This window comes from Monocercomonoides exilis, assembly GCF_001643675.1.
Source record: "Monocercomonoides exilis strain PA203 chromosome Unknown scaffold67-269241, whole genome shotgun sequence".
NCBI lineage: Eukaryota > Preaxostyla > Oxymonadida > Polymastigidae > Monocercomonoides > Monocercomonoides exilis.
Genome location: NW_027150612.1, coordinates 58697 through 83330, shown reverse-complemented (window position 1 = coordinate 83330; position 24634 = coordinate 58697). Strand labels below are relative to the sequence as shown.

Here is a 24634-nt window from a genome sequence, read left to right as displayed (position 1 = left end):
GCAGCGGCTTCACAGAGACAATAGTGGCAGCAGAAAAGGTGGGGTATATGGTTTCCAGTTCAGTTTTCTCCATCAGCTCTGTTTACAACGATGACAGAAACTCTTGGAAGCTGTCGTGGGAGAGACCCGTATCCCATGCTTCGCGATCGAAACTGATTGAAAAAAATACAACAATGAGGAATGTTTATATGTTTGTATATAAATTTATTGAATAAATAAACAAGAGTTTGAAAAAGTGAAAAAAAGAAAAACAAGAGATTTGACTAAAACAATGAAAACAATAAGAGAAAAATATGACAAACGTCATTCAGTCAGAAACTGCGCCTTTATCTCTTCTTGATCAGAACATATTGGTTATTGTTTGTGTGAGTCCAAGTGGACTGGTTTAATAAAGCGCCTCAATGATTTTTATGCAGATTCAGTTCAGACAGGCAATTCGATGCAGATTGTCAATGTACACGCTCACAAAATGTCAGTTGCAATCAACACACAAATCCCTCTGAAGAATGTCAGTTTGCAAGAAAAAGAGGAAGTTGGAAGTTAACAGTGGAAAATGAAAATAAGAATATCAAAATTAAATCAAAATAAATAAATAAAAAGACATTGTTATTTATTCTTAATTTTTATTGAAAGAAAATTTCTACACAAACCAGGTCACTTTTAATCTTCTCTTTCTCTGAGGTTGATCTGTCAAAAATTCTGTTCTTTTCTCTCGCTGTGCTCAGAATCTCCTCCGCCTTCTTCGTCTTTTCTGCTTTTCTGTTTTTTCTCTTCTAAAAGAATCCAGGTTATCTTGCATAAAAAAATGCCAAATTATCCAGAAGATAGCTGTATTCACTCACTGTTCTCGCAATGCTTGCAGCTCTGCGCTCACTCAACTTCGACTCTTCTCCAAACTCCTCCTGTGATATCAATTGCGTCTTTTTTTCGATCGTAATCCTCTTTGGCCGGATGACCTTCTTTTTTGTCAGCGTTTCTGCCCCATTCGACACAAACAGCGAAGAATCCAACGCAGACAAATTGATCCCACTGATGTTTCCATTTCCCCCTCTTCCTCTGCTTCCGCCCATCAGTCTGTATCTGCTCCGTGTTTAATGGCTCAAATATAACCCCACGAAGCTTCCGCACTCTCTTCTGTTGTGTCTGTCCAGGCTGTGAGGAAAACGGTGCAGGTTAGAGATCTTCGCAATGGTGCCTGTAAATAAGATGAGCGGGTCATTCGTATCAAATTTCTCATCGACAGCAAGTCTGTCGTCGTAAACAATCCAGTTCTCGTTCAGCGCATAGAATAGGTTCGTGTCCACGCCCCACACCTCAAACAAAACATACAGCGAGCACTCGATGTTCATTTACGAAATCTCCTTCGGCTACTGCTGCCTCCAGATCGAGTCCATTGCGCTCATGTACAAACGAAGGCGGGGTGGTAGGTGCATCAGCGTATCAGTGATTATAAACACGCTAAGTGTTCACATCATGTGGTTATTATTGGAAGATGTTTATCTCCTCCTCTTCGGCATCTGCTCTGTCACTCCCATCAAACCTCCTTTGCTCCACAAGCACTGCTAGCGCACCTTCCTCTCCTTCTCTTCCCGCATTATCGACCCTTTGTCCCATTTTCTTCATCTTCTTCTTCAGCAGCAATTATGATTGGCAGATCTCGTCTTTTTCGTCTTTTTCGTTTTCCAAAATTGAACCAACTCCAGCTGAATATGTTTTGCGACTGTACAAGAAGGAAGATCCATCTGTTTCATCTGCTTTTGCTTCTATTGTTGTTGCACAACTATAGACCTCACACTTGCTTCCATTCTGCTCGTGCTGTCCTATGAAGATGACAATCCACCAAAAGTTAAATCACTTCTCCTTCCTTCTCCGTCTCTTCTGCTCGAAAGAAGGCTATTGCCCATCTTCTTCAGCTCTTCCATGTCGCCTCCGTTGCTAAAAGTTCCGTTGAACATCTTTTCTTCCTTTTTCCGCTCGTATTCTTCAGGATTCGCTATCTTCTCATTCAAACAAGTTTGCTTGAAGAAATTCTCCAGGGCAACAATACGTTTTGCATTCATCATCATCATCTTTTTCTTTTTCTTCTTCTTCTTCCTCTTCTTCTTACTCTTCCTTTGTCTCATCCAACTCCTTGTTAAGCTTTACAGTTTTGTTAAATTCCAATTTATTCGCTTGGTTTTTTACAATAATGACTGCTTCACACGATGCTTGAAGCGATTTTTCAGTTAAATCAACGTTTGATGCTGCAGACTCGTTTCCATCAGCAGAAATTGCACCAGCGCCATCGCTATTGGCTTCATCTCTTCTGTCTCTTCCATTCGCATTTTGCTTGTTTTCTTTCAGCTCCCCTCCATCTCTTCCTTCTCTTCCTTTCTCCACTTCTTCACTTCTCCATTTTCGTTCGCACCGACAGCATTCACTTCTCAACATTCTTCGTCTTCATCATTATCATTATCTTCGTCGTCATCTGCATTCCACCATGTCTTTTGCGTAGCTTCAGCTTCCGCTTTCTCTTCTTCCTCGCCTTCATGTTGGCATTCAGATTCAGGTTGTTTTGGAGCCAGTTTGTGTTCGCCAGCAGCTGCAGCGAAGACGGCGGTACAAACTTCACCTCGAAAAAGCCAAGTTTTTAAAGCGAGTTGCTCAGATGGTTCGGAATGACAGAGACTCCTGTGCGATTGAATGGAATGGAATTCGATGAAAAAGAAAGAAAGAAAGATAGTTTTTTTGAAAGAAATGAAATTAATCATATTCAATTGTTATGCAACAACAATAACACAAAAATAGAAAGTTAAATCCACATTGTAATTGAAAATGAAAAATGAGAAATCCAATCTAGTTTATCACAGAAACTAAAAATATTCCTTTCTTTTTTCCAAAAAAAAAAAAAAAAAAAAAAAAAAAAAATTATTTCTGTTTAAACAAATAATTCCAATTCAATTAAATCACAACCATTCACCCATAACCAATCTCCTCTTCCTCCTTTCACACAGCCCCCAGCAAACCCTTTGCGGCTGAGTGCGAGATGTGAAGTGTCGACAGAAGCGATCGAAACGTCGGTGGGGTGATCGGCAGCAACATAAACAGCGCCTTAGGCGGAAGGACAAACGTCTCAGTGATGAAGCGCACACGGTGCAGACACACATCACAGAACGAAGGTGCTCTTGCTGCAATCGACAGATAATTCGTCGTGTCCAGCTCAGAATTCCCCCTTTTCTGATTCGACATCTGCATCTGCCTCATTTTCCTCTTGCTTTCTTTGACCCTTTCCTCCTCATCTTCCTATGTGTGCACCCTAATCGATGCTTATCCGTCGCCACTGCCTTTTTCGCAGCCTCCAACGTCGCACAAGCAGCATGAATGCTCACCACAAACGATATCTGCTACTGTGCAACAGCCCCACGCATCGAATGCACAATGTACAGCGAGGCAGTTCCTCCTCTCAGCGCAATCAGTGGAACAGAATGGAACGCAAGCGAGGCGAAGCGGCGGGAGGATGAAAAGAAAGATGGCTTGGGAGAAAGCAGCGGGGTGGAGGAGAGGCTGCAGAGAGAGAGAGAGAGAGAGAGAGAGAGAGAGAGAGAGAGACGCCGACGAAGTAGAAGGGGGTGTGGTTGGTGAGGTGGATATGCAGCGAAAGCTGCTTTTCTCCCGGTGAGGCGACGTGTGTGCAGAAGACAGAGAGAGGGGGGAGGAGGTGGTGGAAGGAGTGAGCAGCTGGAGAGGATTTGGTGAGAAGAATGTGTGGTGTGAATAGTCGAAGCGCTGATGGCTGAAGTCAAAGGCAATCATTTGTGAGGGATCAGCGAGAAAGAAGGAAGAAGATGAGGAGGAGGAAGAGGATAAGGAAGAAGAAAGCAAAGCAGATAAAGAAAATGAAGAAGAAGACGATGCTGAAGAGGCAGAAGAAGAAGAGGCAGAAGAAGAAGAGGCAGAAGAAGAAGAGGCAGAAGAAGAACCATCTTTCTTCCGAGTCCTCACACCCGTCTCTAGCGCTGTATTCTTCGTCATCTCCTGCTGCTGGATGGAGATGGCAGACGAGGAAGAGACAGCGTGTGTCTGGGGGACAAGGTCTTCGTGGGAAGGGAGAAACGGGAAGGAGAAGGGAGAAACACAGGCAAGCACACTCTCCATCAGGTTGGTTGAGTCAAACAGAAGCAGCAGGCGAATGGTGCGAGACAAGGTGATGCGGTCGGTGAATGCCCAATCCTGCTTCAAGCAGCTCATCACCTCCTTCCGCTCCGGTGGAGCGTCGCCTCAGTTGTTGGTGTTTGGTTCTTGTGGTTATTATTGCTGTTTCCCGCTTCTTTGCTCCCTTTCCCTCTGTGGAAGTGCGAGGAAATGAGCATGCTCACTGTGTGAACTCAGCAAGAGAAGTATGAGCATTGTTCGAGGAATGAGCGAGTCGTGAAGCCAGCTGCAGGACAGCTGCGTATGACAGAAAGAGCAGCTGGGAAGCTGAGGAGAAAGCGATCATCGACTTGCCTATGCATCCCGGATGGATCGCCTCGTTCATGTCTCTCTTTCGCTTTTCAACCGACAGCCACTCTTTGATCTACGGGATGAGCACATCCAAGTCGGAGGGAGGAAGATAGCGGCACATCGCCACACCCACCAGACTTTGGTCAAGCGACGGCAGACGCGCCAGCATCGGCAGCACTCTCATTGCAAGAGCAGGAGAGCGGAAGCCCAGAATGACTAAGGAAAGGGCGTGGGAGAAGGCGAGTGAGGTGGAAGACGAGGGATCAGAGTGGATGGAGGTCAGGGCGAGCACACGGATGGCAGAGGTGGTGGAGGCAAGGAGAAGGAGGGTGGAGGAGTGGAGGTAGGAAGAGAAGGAAGGAGAAGAAGAAGATGATGATGATTATGATGATGATGACGATTTCTTGCCATTCTTCGATTTATTTGATTTAGACTTACTATCTTTGCCATCACTTTCTCCTCCAATACCTCCTCCTTCGTCCTCTGACTCTTCCTCAGTCTCTTCCTCCCTTCGCTGCTGTCGCTCTCCTTTTCAAATGTCTTGTTGCTAAACATTCCTTCATCAACCCCATCATCGTCTTCGCACTCTTCCTGCCCGTCCTCTCCGTCTCCTTCTCCTTCCTCGTCTTCTTCGTCCTCCTTCTGATTCGCCTGCGCCAGCGCCGCCGACTGAAAAGCAGCTAAAAACTCGCCAAGTTGTGCTTCATCGAATGCAGAGAATGATAAAAGAATGTTGCGAAACCAGAGCGAGGCAGCTCCCAATGAAGCAGCACCAGACTCATAAGAACTGTCCTGAGAAGAACTACCAGCAGTAACAGAAGCAAAAGTGGATGAATTAGCAAAAGAAGAGCCAGAAGCAGTTGAAGAATGAGACTGCTGAGAAGAAGAAGAAGAAGTCGCAGTTGAAGATGATGACGAAGATGAAGGAATCAAAGAAGAGCCGACGAAAGATGCGGGGTTTGAAAGAATGGCTGAAGGAGAAGCAATTGCAGAGGGAGTCATGAAGTGGAATGAAGGCGCAGCTGACGAGGTAGGAATGAATGCTCATCTTTCTGTGCTTTAAAGACATGACTCCTCAGCCGGTGTAATTCAAAAACATCAAATGTCAACGAGATTGTGGATGAGGAAGACAAACCCCGATGAAAATGAAGAGAATGAGTTGGCTGTGCTTCAACAGCGAAGAGGAGGAAAAAGAATGAATTAGTTGGCATTCAGTCATCAACAATCATGATGCAGATAACAATGCATCTGAAATGCATTCTCTGATGCTCAAGGTGCAAAATTCAATAAACCATGCACAAACATAGAAACTGAGCGAAACAACAACTTTGTTGAAAAACAAACGATGAAAACAAAAACCATCAAATTCTCTTTCATCGTCTGTGGCGTTGAAGAAAGCAAACCTCGAATGATAATCTCCTTGCTTGTTCAAAATGGCTGTCCCTTCGAAGAATGAAATTCAAATGTGGTTGGCCTGAATGCTGTTCGACTGCCAACAAATATTCGACAATTGGATGTCTCGTAGTTGGCGTTTCTCCACTCTTTTGAAGCAAAAGCGGTTTTAGGAATTGGATTTCATCGCTTTCCATGTCTGCCTGACTCAGTCCGAGAAACAGGAAAACTTTATAAATTAAACGGATATTTTGGGGTTCTCCTTTTTTCCATTGAATTCTTGCCTTCTTTTTATGATAAATATCCTTCCCTCGATATTGCCAGCCACTTTCCTTGCCAAAAAATACCCCAAACTGCTCCCCCTGCCTAACATTCCAAAATGCTATATAATATTGTGCAGATTTTGTCCTTCACAGAATTCCTTCTTGTTATCTTCATTTTATAATATGAAAGTTGAATTTGTTTTCACCTCTTGTTCCAAATAAAAATCATGTATCTTGCGTAACTTCCTTTATTTCCCAATGGCTATATAACAATCTGCTCCATTTGCATCGCATTGCTCCACAAAGCGGAGATTGGCCATTTCAATAATAACTCACATTCCTGCACTTTGGAGAGGATACAGACGGAAATATCTTCACAATCAATAGAACAATAAAAATTGCATACATTATGTTTTTTGCGTTATTGATGAAATTGTTGTATTCTCCTTGGCCATCCAATTGACAAAAATCATCAGAAAGAATTCAAAAAATTTTGCATCTCCACCATTGTCTGTTGCCACACAGGAAATAATATTTCTAGTTCTACAGATAACGCTCATTCACGGTAGTCTCATTCTGTGAATGGAATATTCCGTTTTTTCAAATCTAATGATCACAGAATCCATTACAAAAAAGACTCAAACCAATAAATCATTTTTATATATATATATTTTTTTTTCTCGGCAATGGCTGAGTGAAAATGGAAGTTGTTGAGAGGGGTGTGTGGAAACAATAATTAAACTTGTTTTGGGGATATTTTGTTCATTTTCTGAATGTCATGTGTTTGGCAGTGTTTGATTTATAAGCGAGTTTGTTTGTGGGGAGCAGGGTTCAGTTTGTGGCTGATCAGAGAAGTGGATGCCCACAAGTGAAAATGGTGCTTGCAGCAGCTGTGTTTGATGGGATGATTTTTTTGCAGTTCCTTTTTTGGAAAAGAAAGGCGAGCGTGGGAAACAATGTTTGTGAGAAGGAGCAGGAAAGGGGAGGGGAATGGAGAGTGTGGGGTGGAGTGCCTGTTTGACGGAGGAACACATTGCAGCTGGGATTTTCACACACAATTTTTTTATTTTTAAAGGGGGAGACAAAAGCGAGTTGAATGTTGTATTTTAGGGAGTTGATGGCTGGCAATGATTAGAGATGATTGAGGTGGGTGTGTGTTGGAAGGCACGCATCGATGATTGCTAACAGGAACAAGAGAATGGAGGAAATGATGGGAAGCAAGGAGATGGGGATGAGAGGTCTGGACAGGATGTTTGGGAATGCAGTCATGCTCATCTGGGCAGTCGAGGCAGCACAGGAAATGGAATGTGCGATTGCTTTGTGAGCCTTTCATGGTGAAAGAGGAGACAGGTTTGATGATTTGTTTCATGAGAATTTATATATTTGATATTTTATATTTGATTTTGTGTTGCATCTTTTTTATTTATTGAGGATATTGAGTAAATTGCCGAAAGATGCGTGGAAAGCCATCACATGTTGCCTGAGGGATGTCGATGGAACGCAGATTGTTTTTTTTATCCTTGCTAGAAGAATGAGATGAAGAAGAGAAATATTCTATATTTTTTTGGATTGAGGACTGGATGGAGGAATATGAGAAGAGAAGAGTGCTGAGAGTGATGTTGAATGGGCAATGGAAGATCGGGTGAAAATAACATCTCATTTTTTTATTTGGAATTGGGTTTGAAAGGCGAAGGCGTGGTGTGTGTGGTGCTTTGAGTGAATGATCCTGGGGTGAGAGGTATTTGGAGAGAGGCAAACAGGGGACGAGGGGAGTGAAGAGAAATGAAGATTTGTGGAGGTATTTTATTCTTGTTTGTTCATTTTCTTCATATATCATTTTTTATTTTTATTTGTATTTTTTTGATTTGATTGATGTGTGATGCGATCAGATGTTGTCAAAAGCGCTGGGGGAGCATGAAACATGGGATGTGGAAACACCGCTTTTTTTTCTGGGCATTCCTGGAAGAAATTGGGAGAAATGGGCAACCGAAGAGTGTTTGGCAGAATGAGCGAAACGGAAAATACTGAAGAGAATGGGAAAAGGAATTTTTGTGGAATTTATTTTTACAAAAATCTTTTTGGAAGCAGCAGCAGAAGAAGCAGGAAAGAGGAACTCAAGCTCAATGGGATATCATACGATATAGCACTAAGAGGTATGGGGAAGAGAAGGAAAAGGAAGAACTTCTGTGAGAGAATCTCTTATCCAATCTTCAACCTCATTCCTTTCATCCCCTTCAATACCCCTTGTATCCCTCTCCAGACTCACTTTTTTCAACATCTCAACAGCAAATGATGCATGCTCATCTGCAACCACTATGTCAACCCAAGCTACATATTTTTTGAGTAGCTGCTCATTTTCATCAGTGTGTGATGCATATGATGGAGGAATTGTTACTTCTCTGAACAACCCCTATGCCTCTTTGACAGCCTCAAATACATCATTCATCGGATGTTGCAAGACAAGGAATGTTAAATGTGAAGGAACTGAAGATAATAATAAACAGCCAGAGAGGCAGAGCATAACGGAAAATGGAGCAAATTCATTTATTTGGTGCGAATGGAGCAGATCGAATGCAACAGGAACAAATAATGATTACACTGATGATGCTTCAAATGGAGCAATTTAACATGTACAACAAGGGAAATGGAGAACTTTCAGTTTCTCATTGCGCATTCAATGGATGCACCGCATATGCTTACTGAGGCGGAGGCGGAATTATGTGTCATGCAATCAAGTCTGTGCATATCGAAAATAATGTGTTCAATGCTTGCACAGCACAAAACCATTACGGAGGAGGAATGTATGAATATTCGATTTTGGAATGTGTTCGGATTAGTGGGAGCGAATTTAAGAATTGCAAAGCAAACAGCGAAGGTGGTGGTTTTCGATTGTACAGTTTTAATGTTTCAGAAACAGGATGCATAAGAGAAGAAAATGGAGTAGGAGGGAACTCGTGTGTGTTTGACTGCAGTTTCACTTCGTGCTCTCTTGCAAATAATTGGGGTGGAGGCATGTGTTGTGCAACTGTTCTTGCGACGCAATTCAAAATGTGAAGCATTCAGTTTATTTCACGTTCAGCAGTATCATATGGCGGAGGCATGAATTTCGGGCCAAGTCAATCAACACTTCCAAGCAACAACATTTATTGATATTTCTTCTTCTTCCATGATTGAAGATACACTGATTCCATTTTTCATTATTACGATGTAATGTATTACTATTATTACAATCTCTTCTCATCGAATAACCCATTCTGTGAATCGTATACAACGAATAGCGATGCAAACAGATTATACTATGCTTATTATTCAGGCGGTTGGCAATATCAGCATACAGAAAAGAAGGAATGGTTGAAGGAAGGGATGAAGGATCGATATGTTGGGGTGAGTGGAAGTGAGCAATCTGTGTGGGATGAGTGAGGCAGCGCCGTGCAAGACAGTGGGGCATGCAGTGAGTTCGAGCATGGCTCAGCTGAGCTTGACAATCACGTTGCTGAGTGGAAAGCATCAAAACGAAGAGGAAACAATCAATGTTGGGGAAAAGAAGATTTCAGTTGTTGGGAGAGGGAAAGCAGTGAGTGTGATTGGGACGAGTGCGCTTTCTCCGCCTGCAACAACACTGTTCAGCATATCTTCTGGCCAACTGGAGGTGGGGGCATGTTGGGATCGATCACAACGCGACAAGAAGCTCGTCGCCAAGCGTGTTTGTGGTGTCACTGGGGAGCGGGACACTTTCGCTGGAGGATGTGGTGATCGACTCTTCGACATCAGGAGGGAGTGGAATCTCGTCATCTGTATTTGAAGTGACGCTGAGTCAGCTGAAGATGGTAGATGTTGAGATCAAAAACATGAAAATATCACAGCCTCTTTTCGCTGAACTATCATCAGCAGGATCGCCATCAGGAGAGAGTGTGCTGGGGAATATGACAATTCGGAATGTGAATCGGACAGGAGGAGATGGATCGGTGGTGGCAAAGAGTGTGAGGGGAGGGAAGACATTTGTGGTGTGAAACACAACGATTGAGGAATTCAAGCGTGTGAATGGAAATGGAGGTGGGATCAAAGTTGAGTTGGTATCTTCTTCAAGCAAAGCACAAATTGGAACAATAATTTTGAAAGAAGGAGTGAAAATAAATTTTTGTGGTTTTCTTTTTCTGAATACAAATGAAAACTTTATTAAAATCATTTTGATATTTCATATGTTATTCAATGCCACAATTTCAAATTTTGTTATTTGTATTTAAAAAAGAAAATTAAAAACATCATTCTGATTTATTCATTGTTTTTAAAAGAGGTTATATTGTGAAAAATACAACAAAATAATGAATTCGGAAAATTGTCAAAATATATATCTTTTAAGTTTTTAAAAATAAAAAAATGAAAAACAAGAATATAGTATTATGGGTTTAATCTATTTTTTTTGTTGGTTATTGAAATTAAGATTTTTGCATTTTTTCATTAAAACAGTGTTAATTAATTTTTGTAATCAACAATATTACTGTAATTTATTAAGAAAAGTCAAATTCACAGCATATTCTATTTTGATCTGTGTCAAACGAGATATTATTAAAGCTCTCATTTATTCATTGAACCATCTCACTTCATATTTTCTCATCTATCAAATGATATGATTTTCTTAAATTTTTTGAATTTGATGAAGAAAATAAAAATTGATCAAAACAATGAAAAACAAATTCATACATTTAAACAATTCATTCTTATCTACCATCAATATAAAAAGCTTTGTTGAAGAAAGCAAAAGAATGAAATCAAAAATATTTATATGGGTGATTATTTTTGAAATCATAAATTTTTTCGGGGGTATTTTTTTTTTTTGAAAACATTTTCAATAAAACAATCTCAAACATACAAAAATTATCTATTTGTAATATAAGCATTTATTTCTTTTCTTTGAAATCACTCATTGAAAGTTGGTCCAAATTTCTTTCTGGCATGGATCATTTAAACCATAATAAAGTTTGGGAAATGGTGGAAACAGAATGAATATTTTTTTGATATCTCTTGAATAATGTGCTGAAATTTCTCATACAATACGTTCATTAATATCCAATTTTGCAAGTGTGAACTTATTATTCATTATTTCATTTTGTTCAAAAAAATATAAAACTATAAATTTTGATTGGCTTTTTTTCGCAAATAGGATTTTTAATTGTATCAAAAACGAAAGAATAGATTTAACGTTGTATATAAATTTACTTTTTTCCATCATTCAAATGTTTGTTTCTACTATTCAGAAGCTCATTTCAAACTTCATTATATCGATGATTTCAAGAAATTATATGTATTGCCTCATTTTCCATATCATCAATTCACTTGTTTTATTATTATTATCACCAGAAACCAAAACTGTTTTAAATTTTGTGATATTATATATCAATAATTAATAAAATTATATTATATTGAGATTTATGTTTATTCACAATTTTATTCTTCTCATTATCTATTCCTTTTCATTCATTTGATTATCAAAAATATTTGAGTAAAATTTGATGAAATCAACTGAAAGAAAAAGCTGAAATTGAGAGATATAATGCAAACGTTAAAGCTATTGAAATATAAATCACATGATTTGCATTTGATGAAAATGAAGTTTCTAAAAGGATGAAAATGTTTGAGTTTGTTTCGAATGATGTATTTGTTTTGCTTTTTTGTAAATTTAATTTAAAAGAGAGAAAATGATCATTTGTTAGTATTATCTTTCATTGAAGGCAGATATAAAAAAGCATTTATCTTCATTATTATTATTTGTTTATAAAATGAACAAAAGAATCATATGGCGATGCAGAAAATTCACCGTTTTAACAGATTGCTTTTTAAATTAAAATAATCTTAAGTCAACTTTTTTTTATAACACATATTGAAGAACGTCAACATTTCGAAAAGAGAAGAATCTGATTATTTTTTAAAAGGAAGATTAGAACAGTTGTCAGCAATATATTCTGAAGAGCATCAATCACCTGCTCCCTTATCTGGTTAATTTGTGAAAAGTGGCATGAACAACGAATCCCTCAAATCTGTAATCAGCTCTTCACGAGAAGACAACCACACTATGGTATCTTCATGATTCATCTTGGATGAAGTTGTTGAACACAAATCCTCCCCTCGAACAAGTGTTGAATCTGAATCAATCGTCAAAGTGGTTGAAGTGGACGAGACTGATAATGAGAGTGATCTCTTTCTTGTATCTTCCTCTTCTTCCTCAACTTTCTCCAATACCCATTCGGGAATTTTGTCTGAGTCTTTTCCAAGAATGTATTCTGTTGAGCCACATTCACTCAGCAAATGCTCTGATGACTCCGAGTGTCCCAAACTTTTTTCATACACTCTCTTCTTGATCTTCTCTTCATTCTTCTTCTCTGCCCTTCTCCACTGCTCCTCTGGAGACATCTCCATCGTCACCATCTCAAATGCCTTCGGATCTTTCTTCACCGTATCATTCACAATCTCTTCTAATTCTTCTGTTCTTCTCTTTTGCTTTCTCCATCGAACAATAAAAGCAATAGCAATGATAAGAACAATCAAAAACAGCACAGCAAACATCGCAATCATGATTAATGCCCATGAAAATTTTCCTTCTTTTCCACTTTCAACAATTCTTTCATCTCCATTAATCTTTGTTTCGCTTGCATTCTTCAGTATGAATGAATCTGTTGATGATGGAGATTCTACATTCCCAAATAAAACAGAAACACTCACTTCTGTTTCATTTCCACAATTGCTGATCAAATCTTTTCCCACACTTCCTTCAACTTCTCTTTCTGATAAAAATCCTTTTCCATCGAACTTGTATTTTTCAATCTCTTTCTCCTCTCCTTTTCTCTTCACAACTGAGAATGACAGATTGCATGGAATAAGAAGCAATCCTTTGAATGTCAGCTTCATTCTGTCTGTCTATTTTTTTGCTTCTGCACTCTCCAACACAGGAATGAAAAATGATGAATCTCTTTCAGAAACAATCCCTTCAAAATTGCACTCTTCATTCAACATCCAAAGCGAAGTATTATCCTTCCATCCATCTCCTCCTTTCACACTTGCCACCTTCAACATCCCCAAATCAGAGCAGAGAATATTCCTCCTGGCTGATGGATATTTTTTAATGTTTGGGTTGTTGTTAGTGAAATTCCCTGCGTTAATCTCCGCACTCCCTCCCCAAATAGAAAGACCTCCATCAGAGCAGTTCACAAAACTCGTATCCTTAATCTCCCCCGAGCTCTCCTTCATCTCAACAACTGATCCATTCCATTTGCACGCATCAAATTCCTCATTCAAATTTTTTTCATTTGTTTTCCCATCAAGCAAGCATTGCTTCATCAAAATATTTTTGCACTTCAAAAGATATATCATCTTCACTTTCTTTCTTTTTGATGAACACACACCAAACGAACTGTTCGAAAACTCCACATTTCCTTCCATCATTTCAACATCGATCATTCATGCACTCTCATTAACACAAGTGACGTTTTCAAATGAAGATGATAATACGGAAAACGAAAGCTCACTTTCCTCTCTGTTGCTCATATCTTCTTCATCACCATTCACCTTAACCAACCATCCTTTTCCCATCTTCACATCTCTTACTTCCATTTTTTCTATCTTTCCATTCTCAGCTCCACTGATCTTCATACAGTCTTTGTTTGCCTCAATATTTCTGAATATTAACACATTCACTTCAGAATCCCCTTCAATTTGCATCATTGCTTCTCTCAAAAATGAAAGCCACATAACACTCATATTCCTGATTTCACATTTCCCTCTTTCCACTTATATCAGGCAGAATTGCACTTCCACCATTTCCTTCTCAGCCGAGCTCACACACTCCAATTAACACAAGCTGATCGATGTATTTCCCGAACTTATCTTCATAAATGATGAATGTGCCGTTGGAAGTGGATTTGGTGTTGGTTCCACTTCTTCAAATGTTAAATGAATCCGTCGCATATACACCTGTACATTTGTCTCCACAATCATTTCTTTTCCGCAATTCATCCTCTCTTTCACAACCACTCGACTCTGCACCTCATGCATCCCGCTCACTGTGAGTGTGCTTAATCCAACTTCCTCATCAATCACAGATACCTCATCGACAAACATCTGACTGAAGAAATCGTTTGGAAGATGCTTCAGCCCAAGCCCAATTGTTGTCCATGGAAGTGAAGGCTTCACATACTGCTGCTAATTATTGTTTCCTCTTTTTCGTTCTTTGTTCAAGAGCCTGATTGTGCATAATTTGAATTTTTCAAAAACAGGACAATAAGAAAAAATTAGTTTGATATTCGCTGAAATCAAAAATGAGAAAAAAAAATACAAATACATGAGAACTCTCAAAATTTTGTGAATGTCGACATTCACTAAAAAAATACTAATGAATCAAACTTTTGTTTTGAAACAAAAAATGATTCCAACAGGAAGTTTATCCTGGGAGGCTGATTCTGGCCCCAAAGCCTGCAAGGGATTGTGCTGGACCGGTCACAGCACAATCCCAGGATGGAATCAGCCTAGCCACTTCCTTGCATCAATGCAAAAAAGCAGTACCCCAAAAATAATGTTAAAAACATAATGATTAGAGCTTGATCAATAAACATTCCCGTTAGAAAAATATTTTTTGTTTTCAAAACAAAAGTTTGATTCATCAAAAAAGTGAAAAATCAAATATTAGGTTCAAAGATTGAAGATTAACTGTTATCACAAAAATTTGAACAATTATTTATTCTATTATTTAGCATATTTTGTGTTTGAATTCCAATTATGTTCTTTGAAGGATTTGACTTGAAACATTCATTGTTTTTTCTTTTCCTTTCGTCTCTTGATCGCGACTCCTTATATGCTATTCTTGATTCGCCTTCAGAGTTTTTCGGTGAAAAGACAGAGCGAAAAATTTCCTTCCCTCGTTTTTCGTAAAACAAATACGTTTTCAATGACTGAACTTCCATTTTCTTCCACAGTATGATATTGCTTGGAATGTATCTGAAATTGTAATCAAAAAAAATGAACATAATATTAATGCAAGTAAAGAAAACAAACTTTAAAAAGTATCTTCTAATAGAATAAGATGATTCATTCAAATTGGTTTCAGGAGTCAATCCATTTAGAGAATATTTCTGAAAAAACTCAATAAAGTCATCAATATTATTCAACTCTGTTTCACCGTCAATGTTATCGTTGATGCACCTTGTCAAATAACCGAATTCTCCGTCGCATTCACACTTTCCGTGTTTCTCGCAAAAGAATGAAAGTGTGCAATGCTTTCCACGTGCAAAACGAGAAGAATCAGATAAGAGATAATGGAGAAGATAAGAATTTCGAAAGTGTGTTCCAGTGTCACACATAAAATGAAAAGTCTTTCTTTGTTGCAGAAAACTCAATCTCAACACGTTATCGAGACAGTCGATTACAAAACGATAATCTTGTGACATCACGTTTGACAAAAAATTGAAAACATGCTTTTCTAAATTATTTTCTTTATTTCTCAGATAGACAATGATGCACAGATGAGACACCTCCTGTTTGTTGTAGAAGTCCTTGCTGACACTGTTTTGCTTAATGGGTACATTCCAGTTTTCTTTAGAGTCGAACAAAAGCAATGCTTCATCTTTCGATATGTTATTTTTCAAAAGACGAAAGTGAGATTGTTGATTGGACGCAATTTTCTTATGATTCTCAATTAATGACATAATGACATTTTCATTTGCATTAAGTTGCTTACCTTGTGTGATTAGATACTCCTTCCTCTTTTGAAGCGATTCATATCTCTGACAAAGATCACAGAGATCAGAACACCTTTTGGCACACTTTAAGTGAGTCGTTTTTTTGTAGAATGTGCTGAGAGACATTTTTATGTTCAACTCTTTAAATTTTTCGTATAGCTTTGTTTTTGGCATGGAAATAAGTCTGGTTGGTTGCTTGTGCACAGTTGTCTCTCGCTTCGAACTTGCTTGATCATAAGATTTCAACGGATGAGAAAAACAAAATTCTTTATTTTGATGACAATGAGAAGTTGGATGCTTATTTCTATGAGTTATTTTATTTGGTGATTTACATAAGGAGTTGGAAATGATAGATTTTGCGTGTTGTTTTTCATTTTTTGATACAGATAATGAGTTGGAAAATGATTGTATTGTATCATCTATTGATCTTGAATGATGTGAAATGGAGTTTTTTTCTGATTCAATGAATGAATTTGATGAAGTGTTTGTATTGAAATACTGTGAAGTGAAGTTAGAAGTGTTTGGAATGTTGGAAAAAAATTCAACAGATGTTCTTTGTTGATTATTCTGTCGAAACGAAGAAGTGGGGAGCTCTTGTGAAGTGAAAACATTTGAGATTGTTGATAAAGTTTTCTCAGATGAATTCTGTTGACGAGAAATAAATTTGTTGTTCGTTAGTGTTGGGGAAATTGGAATTTCAACAGAGTCCCGCTCATTATTGTTCACTTGAACATAGACAGAAAGAATTGGTACGTTTCCACAACTTGCTTGTTCATCAATGATTGTTTGAATGTTGTTGCGAACGTGTGACACGTATGAATCGTTGCAATAAATCCAACCAAAACTTTGATTTGAAGATGAATAACTGAACAATTTGTGATGTTTGCATAAGCAAAAGAAATGCCCATTTTCATTTTTCTCAGTGTGAAAAAGTAATGCGATTAGTGAAAAATTGTGAGCTCCTTCAACATGCTTTTTTAAGGCGTTGATTTCTCCATTTTCTTTAACAAAGCTAATGTTTTCGTCAATGCAAAAATTCATGCTATGTGTTCCTTTTTCTTTTTCCAGAGAAATGGCAAAAAATTTGGGAAAAGAAAGAATTTGTAAATTTGAAAAATGATTTGTTGTTTGTCTGCAATTTGAGCAAAATGCTTCCTTGTTGTTTGAATTAGAAAATCCAATAGTGAATGATTCATTGAATGATTGAACGATGTTGCTTCCATTAAGCCTTATAATCGGTGTTGATTCCAAAGCGCCAATTGTTTTGGAACCACAACAACAGCAAATACTTGGGAATGTTATGTTCATGTTCATCAAGTTATTTAATTCTGGCAGCACACAGATAAAATCACTGAACATATTTGTAAATGTGAGATAAAATTCTTGTTGAGCCCTTTGCTCAAGCCTGTGCCTTTTTTCCCAATTTCTTGCAAAAGGCTCCGTCCACGAACAATTGTCAAATGAATGCGTTGGTGATGAACTTTTCGATGAGCAATACACAATTGAGAACAATTTTGTATGAAATGAAGACAGTTTTCCTTTTCTTTTTTGAATCTTGCCACAATGAGTCACAATAACTCTAAATATTTGAATGATAGAGGCAAGGCAACATGTATTTCCATAATTATGCAGTGATAAATTGTTCAGAATATCTGATAATTGATTATTGTTATCATTTTGATTCACATGATGGTCATCAAAATTTGATGCTGATTCAATAATGGTATTATCGATCTGATTGTCAAATTGGTTGCTTGAAGGATGACAGCAGTCAGTATCCATTTGAATATCTTCATTTCTCAGATATAATATATCTTTATTGCTGTCATGACAACGCTCAACATCATCATGCAAACAAATAATTGGTGTTTGTTCAAAAAGTTCTCCAACTTCACTCTGCAATGATGAGTGAGCCCCTTCGTATTCAACTTCCATGTTATTGTCATTTTCATTCGAAAAGGGGAAAATATTGCTCTCTGAAAATTCATGACTCGAATTTTCTTCAGGAATGAAATAGTTTTTCAGAGGATCATCGTCCTGCTCCATATTCGAATCACTGTTGATGATAGTAAAATCGTCATCAAAAGAAACAAAATGATCTTTCTCTGTTTTTTGATAAAAGAAAAAATGTTTTATTTTATCAATTTTAGAAATTGTTCCAAAAAATAGTAATAAAAAAAGCAGACTATTTTTCGAATGAGAAATTCGACAGATATTTTCAGACGATTCAGTCGAATTTTCCAATAAAAACTTCTGAAAAACCGCTTCATCTTCACTTGATAATTCTAAACATTTATTTATAAAAATAAATAAAAAAAGAAATGAAAATTATTTTGAAAAAAAATAAAAAGAAACTTTTTTTTGAAGGTGGAATAGGAGGTTTTTGTGGAGATCCAATTTCAAAGGAGAGATTGCTGCTGTTCTGTTTTGCGTGGTTGTAGTTGCCGGCCGAACAGCTGAATCCAAACTGCCGCAAATGCGAAAGAGAGTATTCATGACACACACTCTTTAACAATGCAACTTTTGTGTGGATGTTTTGTTCGTTGTTATAAATGCTGGCAATTCTCATTAAAATGAAATTGTTTGTATCTGATAAAATAATGTGAATTGTTTGATTATTGATAATAACAAATAATAATTAATTATAACAAACCATTAAACATTTTCTGAATTCTTGCTGAAATAGCTTTCCCCTTGTTTGTGTGCAGCATCATGAACTCCAGCAGCTCAGACACTTGGTTGGATGAAATTTTTTCCATGTATTGCCAAACAGCGGAACACTTCTCGCTTTTTCTTGAAGGAGATAAAATAGAAAACTGCATTTATCAATGTGATAAATTGTTAAAAAATTATTTTTGTTCACAAAGAAAAAATGAAGCGATTAAGGTTATCGATTCCATAATCTGAATATATTTCTCCTTTTTTTTAACAATGGAAAATTTCATGTGAAAATTTTCCTTCAAACAAGCAAATTCAATCCATTATTATAATCCCTTCCGTTTTCATTTCTTTTTCTTTTTAATAATTTTTTTTGATTGCTTTTTTATTCAACTTTCTGCTTTTTATATAAATAGAAGTTGCAATTTCAAAGACGAAGTATACGCTGTATTGTCATATTGGAAAAACAAAAGCTACTAAAAACTTTGAGTGCTAAGCAAAGAAGTTCGTTGATGATTGTGTTGAAGATTTTCAACATCAGAAACTATTTTTGTTCTTGAATTGCTCTGTGGGTTAGAATCGAATTGATATGAACACTTGACAAAAACAATAAAAAATGCAACATGCTGTGCATTTATGTGAATGACGGAAATATTTTACGATCGTGCAAACAAATTTTTGAGTGTTCTCTGAGTTTTCATTATTTCGCAATTTTACAGATTTTTATAGAAAATTAACTATTTTCCACTATTTTTTTAGGAAAGTTCTTTGATTTCGGAAATTTATTTCAATTCTTCGTTAAAATTGATTTTTTCAAAATCCATATCAAAGAAAAATCTCAATATATAAATCTTTTTTCAAAACCTTTTTTGAAGTGTGTTCAAATAGAAAAGTTCTTCTTTTGAAGATTGAAATATTCTCAATATTTGTTTTGACATTGATTTATTCAGGTTATCTTCAAAGTTTGTTCATTACAAAATGGAAAATTCCTTGAAGTGTGAATAAGAAAGCTAATGTGTCAACACATCTGTTTAAATCAGAATCAATAATAATAATAATAATAATAATAATAATAATAATAATAATAATAATAATAATAATAATAATAATAATAATAATAATAATAATAATAATAATAATAATAATAATAATAATAATAATAATAATAATAATAATAATAATAATAATAATAATAATAATAATAATAATAATAATAATAATATCCTGCTTTTTGATATCTTTTATTTCTCTTCCCCAAATGAAGATTTTTCATCTCATTCATTCACTCCTGCTCTTCTTCTTTCTATCTTTCTCCTTTTCCTTCTTTTCTATCTCTTATTTTTCATCTTTTACTTCCATTTTTCCTTTTTCTTCCTCTCTTCCATGTGGCACTAGTGCTGCTTCTTCCTTTCTCCTTTCTCCTTCTCTTTCTATTTCAACTCCAACGTACACAATTCATCCTTCATCCGTTCCTTCCATTCCTTCTTCTTCAACATTCAACACAATCTGAAGAAGCATGCCAATCTGGTTCTCCATTAAAGATATGAGGAAGCAAAGAGAAGAAGAAGGGAAAAGGTGAAAAGCCATAATTCTTATCAACATCATTTCAGCACTTGCAGTTGACAGTTTGAAAACCTCCGCGGTGGCGGCATCATACACGTCTGCAGGAGTGATGGATGACATCGAGAGGCGGCTGCGGATTGTGGTGCCAGAGGCGGCTGGAGTGTATGGGCAGCACATTCCTCTGTCGCTGCAGCTGCTGCTGTCGCCGCGGGAGCAGCAGGCACAACGGGAATATGTTGTGGTACGGTGTGTTGTGCTGCATGGAAATGTGTTATGTGCGCACACGATGTGGCGCTTTCGGCGATGCTTTTGGTTTCGCTGGTGGCGCAGCTTCGGTCGCTTGCAGTGTAAGTTGGCACGAAGCCAGAAGGAAAGCAGAATTTTGTGTCGGCTGTATGAATGCGTTCCCGTCGATCTACGATCTGTTTGACTCGTCGCTGCAAATATGGCGATCGCAACAGTCGAGGCGTGTGGTGGTGAAGCTGGACGAGGAAGTGATGAAGTGATGGGGCGAGGGGTTTCAGTGTGTGAAGTGGGAGAGATTGTGGAGAAAGGGTTGGATGCTGCGGGGCTGAGGATGGAGGATGTGGTTCTGTCACCAGCAGCGATTGCGCTGGCGGTGCTGTAGGAGCGAGAAGAGGCAGAGGAAGGAGAAAGGAGAGGCAAAGAGGGAGACAAAGAGGGAGAAGAAAAGGGATGGAGAAAGGGAGTTGATGGGAATGAGGAGAAAAGCGGGTATCCAACAGCTCACAGAGAGTTTGTGGATAGAATCAAAGAGAACCAGGGGAAGCTGGAAGAGGCGATGGCGCCGCTGGTTGTGGAGGCACTTGGGCTGAGTGGGCTGAGGTTTGTGAAGGCAGAGGCTGAGGTGGGTGTAAGCAAGCAGCATTCAGTGAAATATGAAGTGTGCAGCACTCCGTCGGCCTACGGCATCCAACAGGAGATTTCAAGAGCAGAAGAAGAAGAAGCAGCAGATGGATCTTTGGGCATGACTTCAGATGGAAGAGAAGAAAATGTGGGGAAAGATGAGGAACAGGTGGAAATGTCTGCGAATGGTTTGGTAACAAATGAGGAATCAAGGAGAGAGGGTAGTTCGATTGATTTGGAGGAGGAAGAAGAAGAAGAAACAGATTATAAGGGATTGGGGAAAGGCATACACAACAAAGCATTCCAATGCCCTCAAAACCCAAAGGAACATACAAAAGCAGTTAAAAAATATGACTGGGGATGAATAATGTGACACATTGGAAGAGCTTGAAATGTTGACTGGGTCATTTTCTGGGGAAGAAACGCTGCCTCTTCTGCAGCCATTGGGAGAACAGAGGGAAGAAGGCGGGGAAGGGAAGAGAGGAGCAGCAAAGCATCGTCTTCTTGGTCGGAACAATTACATTCAGAATAGCATCCCAAGAGGGAATATGATGAATAAGCATCATCCTTCACCATCATCCGCTTCAAATGCATTGAATGTTAGGAGTCAGCCTCATTTTGAGCATCTGAGCAGAAGTGCTTCAGTTGCGATGCAGAAAGAAGAATGCAAACAGATTCCTCTATCATCATCATCTGTTTCTTGTTCTTCTTCACTGCTTTCTGCATCTCCATCCAATTCATCCTTTTAAACAATCCAGCCTTCCTCTGCCTTTGGACTGTATTCCACCAACTCCAATTCTTCTTTTTCACCATCTTCTTCTTCTTCTTCTTCTTCATTTCCTTTATTTTCTTTCGATTCTTTTATTTCTTCTTCGTCATTTCCTTTTCCATAAGCTGTAACATCTTCAACTTCATTGTTATCTTCTTCTAAAACTCCTTCAATATCATTTTCACTCACTTGACATTGGATCAGATCATCGACCTTCTGATGTGTATTTGCTGTACAATCTGCAGCTCCGCAAAACCGTAAGGAAAACAGCTTCATTCACTTTTCCAAAACTCGGCAGATCAATCGTCAAATGATTCTTCGTTTCATTTTTTTTAACAATTCCGATAAGAAAAAAAGCCATCTGTTCAACATCAGTCTTTTCATATTTTCTTCTTCTTTGTCTTCTTCAACGCCTTCTTCGATGAACATCAAGAACCATGTTGATTTTTTCATTTCATTCAACTCCCCTCGAATTCACCAAGAGGCATTCAAATCTACTCAAATTGGAAACGCAAAAGAAATATTCATTCTAACATAGAATTTCAGCCGGACATAACATGGCAATGAAATGGGATATTTTGATACAGAATAGCAGATCATCATGCATGCAACAGAAAATGTAGATTACCTCTGCTTTTCATTTGGAAGCTGAAAGAATTCACCGAAAACATAAAGAACATGGCAGGATAGGATGTTTGGGGCGAATGATTATGAGGATGATCTTCGACAAATTTCACAACGTCATTTGCCTTCAATGGAACGAGAGGATGATTAAACGAGGAGAACATAATTTATGAGAAAACAAATAATCGAAGGATAATTCTATATTAAAAATGTGACGAATATCAGGTTGACATCAGAATAGGAAATGCGAGGAAATTATAATTTGTGGAAAATCTTCGAATGTGCTTGAAGAAATTATTTTTGAAGAATGGAAAAGGGAATATTCCATTTAGCAACGAGCTTTATTTTCATTTGATGAAGAAGAAAAGTTAAATGGAAAATGACAAAGAAATACTTTTATCTGAGCCAATATCAGACTTCTCGAAAGATAAGCGATGATATACACTCCTGTTGAAAAGAAGATGGCAGCTCATAAATATGAAGTGAAATGAAAAATTATCAGAATTTGAAGAAATAATGGAGGAAATTTTGAGAAAGTTCATCATTTGCAGTGAATTTTGTATCGACCGTGCTGAATGTGAGAGTCTTTGTGGGAGTGAAAGTGGAGACGAGAAGAGAGAGGGAGGCATCGCTGAAGGGAGCAACGTATCCAAGAGCATGCTCCACTGTGGCACAGGAGCTTTGCTGTGCTTTGCCACAGGCATCGACATCACTTCCACCATTTGCAACAATTTTATTTTGAGAGATGATTGGAAGCCAACTGTTGTACATCGCATAATCTGCAGTTTCTGGATTCCACACTCTTTTTGTTGGTGTTGTTGATCCACATTGCTGGAATGAGGATTGAATAATGGCATTACCACTGAAGAACACATCATTCCACCTGCCATTAGTTGCAGTGTTGCCATCGAAAAAGCAGAATGTGATGAATTTTACTCCATTCATCCATGAAAAAGGAGGATAAAAACACATTGCAGCACCTCCATATGTTGAAGAAGAGTTCAATTTATTGTTTATAAACTGGCAATCATTGATTGAAAATTGACTTGGTTTGTTTTGTGGAGGCCAATGAAATGTGAGAGAGCCAGCAGCATCACCACCAGAATTTGAAATACACTTGCATTTGGAAAACAAGAACTGAAAATTTAACTGATTATTATTTAGTCCAAAATACCAACCAGTTCCATACCAACTGGATATTGAACAACTTTCCACTCTGTTATCTGAGAATGTCCAAACAGAATTTGATCGTGGATTTGTAGCATGGACTGCTCCTCCATGAGCAGCTGAACAGCTTGTGAAATTGGATTTTGTGATGTCAATTTTTAACAAACTATTGCAAAACAATGCTCCACCATTTCCATTACAGGAACAATTGTTAAATGAGCAAGAAGTGATAGCGAGATTCGCATTCGTGTAAGAAATACTAAGAGCACCACCCCAATAATCTCCGCTGTTTGAATTTTCCCATATGCACCATTCAAATAGATAGCTATTCAAATCAGAAAAGGACAATCTACTTAATTCCGTTTTTTGAGTTTCTGATCCGTCATATTTGATAAGATCATTTGGTGAAAAGCGTGCTTGGCTGAGAAAAGAAGTGTTGAAGGCAGAGAGGGATGTAGATGGGATGTTGAGGTTGGGGAGGATGGCGCCATCATAGGGGTTGTGTATTTGAAGATGGTCGAGTGGATGGAGAGCGATGAGTGAAGGGAGAAGGAAAGGATTTTATTGGAGTTGGTGGAAGTGGTTGTAGAAGAGGAGGAAGAGGTTGAGGTGGTTGATGTGAATGGGTTGAGTGAGTGGGAGGGAAGGGATGGAAGAGTTCGAGGGGATTGAGGAGAGGAGATGTTTGAGAAGACGGTGTTTGAGAGATGGAGATTGAGGTGGATTTGGAGGTGGGGATGGGATTGGTGATGGTCATGGAGAGGGGAAGGGGAAGAGGAAGAGGAAATAGAAGGGGAAAGGGAAGGAGATGGAGAAGGGGAAGGGGAAGAGAGGGAAGAAGGAGAAAAAAGGAAGGGCTGGATGATGGAGACGAAAGAGGAGAAGGAGGAGTGGGAGATGGAGAAGGAGGCAGGGATTGGGGAGTGGGTATCTGGGAGGAGATTGTTTGGGGTGGAGAAGAGGGGGAAGGAGATGATGGCTGGTTGGTGGGTGGTGAGGGAGAAGTTTGTGAGGGCGAGGGAGGCATGGGCAGAGAGGAAGAGAGGGCAGTGGTGGTGGTGGCTGTTGGTGAGGGAAGATGTTTGGATGTGGGAGGTGGAGGAAAAAATTGTGAAAGCAAATAA

The 24634-nt window shown here is 38.3% G+C and overlaps 11 protein-coding genes across 11 annotated transcripts; 4 read left to right on the top strand and 7 right to left on the bottom strand.

Annotated features, from left to right (window-relative positions):
- Positions 1-472: 472 nt before the first annotated feature.
- Positions 473-1349, bottom strand: MONOS_12838 (uncharacterized protein; the record flags this gene model as incomplete). Its single annotated transcript, XM_067865490.1, has 4 exons — positions 473-499; positions 651-773; positions 898-1152; positions 1314-1349. The coding sequence occupies 4 exons, from the start codon at positions 1347-1349 to the stop codon at positions 473-475; spliced, it is 441 nt and encodes a 146-aa protein (XP_067719014.1).
- Positions 1350-1820: 471 nt separating this feature from the next.
- MONOS_12837 (uncharacterized protein) lies at positions 1821-2430 on the bottom strand (the record flags this gene model as incomplete). Its single annotated transcript, XM_067865489.1, has 2 exons — positions 1821-2130; positions 2204-2430. 2 exons carry the CDS (start codon positions 2428-2430, stop codon positions 1821-1823), a joined length of 537 nt encoding a protein of 178 aa, XP_067719013.1.
- Positions 2431-2985: 555 nt separating this feature from the next.
- On the bottom strand, positions 2986-3243 carry MONOS_12836 (uncharacterized protein; the record flags this gene model as incomplete). The annotated part of the gene is made up of 1 exon (XM_067865488.1): positions 2986-3243. The coding sequence occupies one exon, from the start codon at positions 3241-3243 to the stop codon at positions 2986-2988; it is 258 nt and encodes an 85-aa protein (XP_067719012.1).
- A 174-nt stretch (positions 3244-3417) lies between these two features.
- MONOS_12835 (uncharacterized protein) lies at positions 3418-4345 on the top strand (the record flags this gene model as incomplete). The annotated part of the gene is made up of 2 exons (XM_067865487.1): positions 3418-3613; positions 3807-4345. The coding sequence occupies 2 exons, from the start codon at positions 3418-3420 to the stop codon at positions 4343-4345; spliced, it is 735 nt and encodes a 244-aa protein (XP_067719011.1).
- A 210-nt stretch (positions 4346-4555) lies between these two features.
- MONOS_12834 (uncharacterized protein) lies at positions 4556-5484 on the bottom strand (the record flags this gene model as incomplete). The annotated part of the gene is made up of 2 exons (XM_067865486.1): positions 4556-4698; positions 4917-5484. 2 exons carry the CDS (start codon positions 5482-5484, stop codon positions 4556-4558), a joined length of 711 nt encoding a protein of 236 aa, XP_067719010.1.
- Positions 5485-9600: 4116 nt separating this feature from the next.
- Positions 9601-10147, top strand: MONOS_12833 (uncharacterized protein; the record flags this gene model as incomplete). Its single annotated transcript, XM_067865485.1, has 2 exons — positions 9601-9715; positions 9765-10147. 2 exons carry the CDS (start codon positions 9601-9603, stop codon positions 10145-10147), a joined length of 498 nt encoding a protein of 165 aa, XP_067719009.1.
- Positions 10148-12131: 1984 nt separating this feature from the next.
- On the bottom strand, positions 12132-13040 carry MONOS_12832 (uncharacterized protein; the record flags this gene model as incomplete). The annotated part of the gene is made up of 1 exon (XM_067865484.1): positions 12132-13040. One exon carries the CDS (start codon positions 13038-13040, stop codon positions 12132-12134), a length of 909 nt encoding a protein of 302 aa, XP_067719008.1.
- Positions 13041-13979: 939 nt separating this feature from the next.
- Positions 13980-14249, bottom strand: MONOS_12831 (uncharacterized protein; the record flags this gene model as incomplete). The annotated part of the gene is made up of 1 exon (XM_067865483.1): positions 13980-14249. One exon carries the CDS (start codon positions 14247-14249, stop codon positions 13980-13982), a length of 270 nt encoding a protein of 89 aa, XP_067719007.1.
- A 5943-nt stretch (positions 14250-20192) lies between these two features.
- On the top strand, positions 20193-21314 carry MONOS_12830 (uncharacterized protein; the record flags this gene model as incomplete). The annotated part of the gene is made up of 2 exons (XM_067865482.1): positions 20193-20324; positions 20712-21314. 2 exons carry the CDS (start codon positions 20193-20195, stop codon positions 21312-21314), a joined length of 735 nt encoding a protein of 244 aa, XP_067719006.1.
- Positions 21315-21695: 381 nt separating this feature from the next.
- Positions 21696-21995, bottom strand: MONOS_12829 (uncharacterized protein; the record flags this gene model as incomplete). Its single annotated transcript, XM_067865480.1, has 1 exon — positions 21696-21995. The coding sequence occupies one exon, from the start codon at positions 21993-21995 to the stop codon at positions 21696-21698; it is 300 nt and encodes a 99-aa protein (XP_067719005.1).
- A 2222-nt stretch (positions 21996-24217) lies between these two features.
- MONOS_12828 (uncharacterized protein) lies at positions 24218-24634 on the top strand (the record flags this gene model as incomplete). Its single annotated transcript, XM_067865479.1, has 1 exon — positions 24218-24634. One exon carries the CDS (start codon positions 24218-24220, stop codon positions 24632-24634), a length of 417 nt encoding a protein of 138 aa, XP_067719004.1.